The 6,297-nt window shown below is 38.5% G+C and overlaps 1 protein-coding gene across 3 annotated transcripts; it reads right to left on the reverse strand.

Annotated features, from left to right (window-relative positions):
- Positions 1-8: 8 nt before the first annotated feature.
- LOC306848206 (MPN domain-containing protein) lies at positions 9-5,296 on the reverse strand. Of its 3 annotated transcripts, none has more exons than XM_079382609.1 (13): positions 4,966-5,296; positions 4,204-4,406; positions 3,337-3,558; positions 2,810-2,921; positions 2,579-2,657; positions 2,043-2,139; positions 1,857-1,929; positions 1,700-1,776; positions 1,458-1,626; positions 1,287-1,357; positions 1,112-1,201; positions 753-845; positions 9-595 (listed from the first exon to the last, which is right to left on the reverse strand). In XM_079382609.1, exons 1-13 carry the CDS (start codon positions 4,967-4,969, stop codon positions 509-511), a joined length of 1,377 nt encoding a protein of 458 aa, XP_079238735.1. In that variant the 5' UTR covers positions 4,970-5,296; the 3' UTR covers positions 9-508. The 3 variants fall into 3 exon arrangements, with proteins under 3 accessions (XP_079238735.1, XP_079238736.1, XP_079238737.1); XM_079382610.1 differs by having other exon boundaries at positions 2,612-2,657; positions 4,966-5,119; XM_079382611.1 differs by having other exon boundaries at positions 1,458-1,539; positions 4,966-5,102.
- Between the last annotated feature and the right edge of the window lie 1,001 nt (positions 5,297-6,297).

Consider the following 6,297-nt stretch of genomic DNA (forward strand, 5'->3'; position numbering starts at 1 on the left):
TTTGTTTTGCTTGTGTGAGTATGAACTGTTTCTTTAATTGTATGGTAAGAAAAACATTGCTACGAGGTTAGAAGTCAGAAGCAAACGGAATCGGCTCATTTAATTTGTTCCAGTGTATATTTTAAGGTATTCAGCAGGTAAAAGGCATTGTTCCCATATTGTGTAGTCAACATGGCACAAATCTAACCACACAAACAGATAAATACTAGCCAAAAGAGAGAGAGAGAGAACTCAATTACCCATCATCTTTCCTAACTACTTACATTTCTACCACAGAGGAAGACAAGTTTCACAGCACAGAAATGGCAGAATCGTATAAACCACAGCCAGTGATACAGACCTAACAGTCCTAAAGGCAACAGTTTGGACGGAAGCATATATGATATATCCTCCATGAAGGCATTTCATATACAGTATAACAGTACACAGACGGTAATGCACAGGGCGGGAGGTCCCAAGTCAACAGCTCTACAGTGTAACACAAATGCACAGATGTGAACCGCTCCGGTCACTGAGTGTTGCGCAGCTGGTTGTACACGTGCTCCAGGATTTGTGCGTACGCCTGGTCTTTGGGTGCATGGCCACTCAGAGAAGCCTGAGGTTTGACAGAAAATGAGCATTTCTTTAAATACTGCTAGTAAGACATAGTCATGCTTTGCTGTGCTGTAAGATGATCATCAAAGTTATATGTTAATTGTAAATCATGAAAACTGATATTGTGTTTTGTTTGAAGGAGAGAAATTATGGCAGACCTTGATTTTGTCGAGTATTGAGGTATTAGGACTCCACATCTGACTGAACTGCACAAGGTCAGGAGCAGACCGATAAAATTCCACCAACAGCATCTATAATAAAACTGATATCAGTCTAAGCTTCTGACAAGCCTTTACACATCATACTAATTAAATCTGCAGGATGTAATTTAGACCTTGGTTTAATCTAATCTAGACTGAGGTGTTATCTATAGCTGCAGGAAACTGAAGAGCCAGCCAGTGATCTGCTTCAAAAGCTACTATTTCTGAAGCATGCTAAACCATAGAAGAGATTAAAATCGATGTTTTCCCAAGATGTGCATTGTTGCATAAATTTAGCATGTTAGTTGTTATCGTACCATCTCGTTGAGCACGTCTGTAGTGAGGAAGTTGTCTTGCACGTATGTGACCTCTACCGCCACTGGGATGCCGTAATCATTGGGTCGTTGCTAAGCGAAAGAAGAAAACAAGAGCAAGATAATATTTTTGCATCAACAGCAAAAAAAAATTCAGTAAATATTTAAGAACAGTTACCTCAGGAGGGGGAACTACCCAGAATGGTGTGATGGTGGAGGCCACACCTTGGTTGCCATGGTAATAGGGTCCTATAATTGGTGGACAAAGAAAAGAAAAGAAATAACACAGATCATTCAATAAAATACAGGCTGTGTTGCGTAATAATCATCTGTGAAATCCATCACGCACCACAGATAATCCCCAGACAGGGCTGGAAGCCATTACTGCTGCCTTGTAGGCGGAGCTGGTGATCCATCTGTGAATCTATGTCCTGCAGAGATGGAAGGGCGGGGCCTCGTGGGTGACTGTGATACCATCCCACCAATGACAGCCCCCGCATGAAGAGATTTTGGCAAATCTGCAACACCGTTAATAAAGTAAACTGCTCAGACTATGTGACTTCACTAACAAAATCTTTTTTGCAGACTGACCTCTTCTTCGACAGCTGGGGCGGCGTCTTTATCTGCCAGCCGCGTACGGCAAGGGAACGCCCTCAAGACAGTAAGCACTGAGAAACACGAAATATACATTTTGAGTGTTTCTAACCTCCAAAGTTTGTACAGCAGTTACAAAAATTATCACACTTACACTGGGTGTTCGTGTCCCATCGGCCCCCTAAATACCCCACCACCTCACTTGAGGTCAGGTGACAGTGAAAATCCTATGAATAGAGGTGAGTAAAAAGGTTTATATTGACTTCAACTGTTGACACTCTATCATCAGTATTGACTGTACTCTTTATTGTAAAACCATAAAGCCATGAGAACTTCATACCATTAGCAGCAGAACATTGCTGGACACTGCTACATTAAAAGGCTGGAAGCGGTTGATCGCAGAAAAGGCAGACAGTTCTACGAGAGTGTGAGGATCCCTGCCAAGACAAACACAGGAATACTCGGGTACACTTTGTTTTGGAAGAAAGTGTATTTATTTGATAAAAAAAAAAAAAAAACTATAATATTGTGAAATATTAATACAGTTTAAAATAACTTTTCTGTTTCATTTATATGTAAAGTGTAATTTTTTTATGTGGTGGCACAGCTGAATTTTTTTAGCATGCTGTAACACCAGTCTTCAATGCCACATGATCCTCCAGAAATCATTCTAATATTCTGATTTGGTCAAAACCCATTTTGTATTGTTATCAATGTTAAAAAAAGTGGTTTCTGTTTCCATCAGTGTTTTTCTGCCTCAACTCAGAACCGAACAATTAAGCTTAAGGGCCTCAGGCAGGTAAAAGAAGGTCCAATAAATGTTGTATAAAACGGCCATATAAAAAAGAAACATTATATTTGTAATGTAATAATTACCTTGAAGCATCTCTAGTGCCAAGAGTGCAATACCTGACTGGAATTCTTTCTCTGTCTCTCCTCTGCATCAGGCTAATGTCTGGAGAAAACACAAACAAACAGAAAATAACATATATAAACAGGCCAAGTCATGCCTCCTCATGTGTCCTCTTTTGATATCTACTAGGTGATTGTGAAGAATGGAGATGTTTTCATCTAATGTTTATGTTCATGTAGATGATGACATCATACCGTGCAGCTCAGGTTTGGACTTTTTATTCTTGTCCTCTACTAGCATGGTCGTTTTCCCTTCCTCTTCGTCATCATCTCCCATCTCATCATCTTCTCCTTCACTTATCAGACTCTGAGGTAAACAAATCAAATCATACACAAACTGCTGGCTGCACTGTGACTGTTTATATTTATTGTAACTCATTTATAAACTTTTAAATTCTCGGTTACTATTATTTACATTTTGCAACATCTTTCTTTTCTTTTGACTAAAGGTCTTTGCACACTGAGTCCGAAATTGTTGTCCGATATTTTAGCATGTTAAGGAAATATGACTTCACGTTGTGTCAATCACGTTTACACACTGCCTCCGATACTTTCGTCCGTCATAAAAAAAATTTGGATCAGGTTCGATTGTCTGCGTTTTCGTATCCGTAGCAAGTATTTTGATAGGAAAGGTTGACGAATACAAAAAAAAAAAAAAGCATACAAAAATTTCGGTCTCAGTGTGCAAGGACCTTAAGTCATTTTTTTCCTCCATTGCTCACCATGTCAGCACTGGGCTGGTATTTGTGTAGCCAGGTGGTTTTGTACTGAACTAGTTTCTGTCCCCGGTAACGCACCGAGGCCCAACCACAGCCAGACTTCTTGGCCGGGTTCACCAGACGCTTGCAGTGTGTTGCCCAAGCGCTTGGAGAGTTAAAGATCTGCCCAGTCTCCACCCAACGAATCTTCCCATCATTCAAAAGATCACCAACAAACTTTTTACCCTGTGGAGAGACAGACAGAGTCCTTACACCTGAGCAGAGAAGTATTACAGGCATAGTTCACCCAAAAATAAAAATTCTGTCATTTATTATTTACCCTAGTGACAGTCATGCTCACCATTCAGTTTCATTTTATGGAAAGAAAGAAAAGAAAGAAAGGAGCTAGCTATGACATTCTGTTAGATCAGGGGTTTTCTTTTAATCTTTTACTTTTAGATGCCATGGGCCCCCAAATTTGATTATCTCTATGAGGGAGACACCCATCCTAAACTTTAAAAGAAAGCTATATATTTTTATGCATAAAGACAATTTATATTGTGAAAAATCAATATTATATGTAAAATATTATTTGGAAAATATTTTTTCTACACACTACAGTACTGCACTATTTATGCAAACATAATGTTTTATGTAAATCTGTATTTTAGAACAATTTTACTTTTTAATCCTATTATTTTCTTTTTTTTTTACTTTTTTTTACTTTTTACACTATTTTTTCCATAACGTTTATACAGAGCCCCCAGCACTCTCTTGCCCCATTTTTAACTAGCTTTGGGTGAACTGATTTTCATTAATTGGTGAACTATTTCTTTAACAATAGAAGATATAAGTGGTAATAGCCCTAATGGTGTCATTTCTGGACAGTACCAGGTAGTGTATAGACAGAACACCGTCTCCAGGCTCCACAAGCCCGTCCTTTAAGAGGACTCTCAGTGTGATGCCTCTCCTGGTCAGGAGGGATCCCCTCCCAGAGGAGGACCTAAGGTCTGCGTCTTCGGCCCCGCTCAACTCCTCATCCTCTTCATCCGCTCCTTCCTCCACCACCTGAGGAGATGAGGGTGGCTCAGAGCCTGAAAACAATGAACAGACAGAAATACTGAATTAATTCAGGCAAGAATACATCATGCATATTTATTAAGCAATTTTAATATTAATGAGGTGAAGTCATATCTAAACCCTTGCAAAGAGAATAGACATCTATTCTTTTATTCAAAAAATTAAAAGAAAAATCACAGTGCTTGAATGGAAAACTGTATTTAGTAACAGTTTAGGTCCTTAGATCAAGTTTTCAAATGCAATCTCACAAACTTGTACATCGTAAAATTATAATGTTCTTTAAACAAAGTCTTTACTCTGGACTCTAGACTCGTATGTGGGAAAATATGTATTTTATTGTGGGATAAAAATGGTAAACGGCGAAGCGCACATCAGGGAATCAGCGAGCGTCCGCTGCCATCTCCATCTGATAAGCTTTTTTTCGGAAACTGAAACAAAACGGTTCTGATAATGTGTCGAGAAATTATTCGTCCTTCGCGTGTTTTGTTCTCGCTGCTCTCCGCAGCCCCGCGGCCTAGTAATTATTAATTTCACAAGCTTATTAAAAAATTACTAATTTTTTTTTATTCTCACCCATTTGGCGATAATCGTCGGAAACGCTTTGCCCTGAGACTGCTCCACAGACTGATGTGATGTGATGTGTTTGAGTTCAGCGGTGTTAATGTAACACTTCTGCGGACACTCGCCACCAGGCTGTTATTCAAAAACATAAAATGAAGGCGTGTGTGTGTCTGCAGTGTAGTTTCCTTGTGTAGTGTTTCTTTAATGTCAATTCCCCTCCCCTTTCTCCCTCCTACCCGTCCTTGTCATTTACTCCCCTTTATAAATTAGCGGTGTTTGTGGCGGTGGTTTCTCCAGCGCGGGGCGGATGGATGTTTTGCATTGCTGTTACAACGGAAGCATTAGCCTACTTGCGGAAATATTACACGCAAATCGGCTGACATTTTTCTGTTTATATCATTTTAGACAGTTTCTAATGGCCCTGGACCTCGGTCAAATGAGCAGTCGACTGGGACCCAGCAGTGGACAGATAGTTTGGGGAATATGCGTAAATAATATAGGATTTACGGTAATGAACGGAACGCAGTATCTGATTCTGACCGCTAGATGTCGTCAAAGAACGCATATAGAAAAACTGAACTGTCAACAAATGGGACTCTGGACCACAAAAGGGTCAATTTTTTGAAATTGAGATTTATACATCATCTGAAAGCTGAATAAATAAGCTTTCCATTGATGTGTGGTTTGTTCAGAGATAGGACAATATTTGGCTGAGATACAAATTTGAATATCCTACCTGAAATCTGATGATCGGTGCAAAAAAATCTAAATATTGAGAAAATCGCCTTTAAAGTTGTCCAAATTAAGTTCTTAGAAATGCATATTACTAATCAAAAAATAAGTTTTTGATATATTTACGGTTGGAAATTTACAAAATATCTTCATGGAACATGATCTTTACTTAATTTCCTAATGATTTTTGGCATAAAAGAAAAATCGATCATTTTGACCCATACAATGTTTTGTTGCAGATATACAGATATACCCGTGCTACTTATGACTGGTTTTGTGGTCCAGGGTAACATATTTAAAAATTATCAACACAAAAATCACCATGTCATCAGCCCAAAGCTGAAATGTTTAAGAAAAAAATCTGTTTAAAATGTTATCTTATATATATATATATATATATATATACACACACATACAATTTTGTTGTAAATCTAGTAAAGATGTGCATTAGTAAGTACAAAAATGTATATTTGTCTACAACACTGATTTAAAGCATTTAAACATAACATTTTCAGATACAGGGAGAGTTGTAAATATGTAAGTAAGTCAGTGGTTTTCAAACCTGTCCTACAAGCACCCCTTTCCTGCACATTTTGTATGTCTCCCTTATCA

Source organism: Barbus barbus, assembly GCF_936440315.1.
Source record: "Barbus barbus genome assembly, chromosome: 28".
In the NCBI taxonomy this organism is placed as follows: domain Eukaryota; kingdom Metazoa; phylum Chordata; class Actinopteri; order Cypriniformes; family Cyprinidae; genus Barbus; species Barbus barbus.

Excerpts from the sequence above, each read along its gene's own strand:
- LOC306848206 (XM_079382609.1), bottom strand. Across the intron at positions 1,627-1,699 it reads CCCCAGCTGTCGAAGAAGAG|ATTTGCCAAAATCTCTTCAT; the intron begins GTCAGTCTGCAA and ends ACGGTGTTGCAG. Across the intron at positions 596-752 it reads CAATACTCGACAAAATCAAG|GCTTCTCTGAGTGGCCATGC; the intron begins GTCTGCCATAAT and ends GTCAAACCTCAG.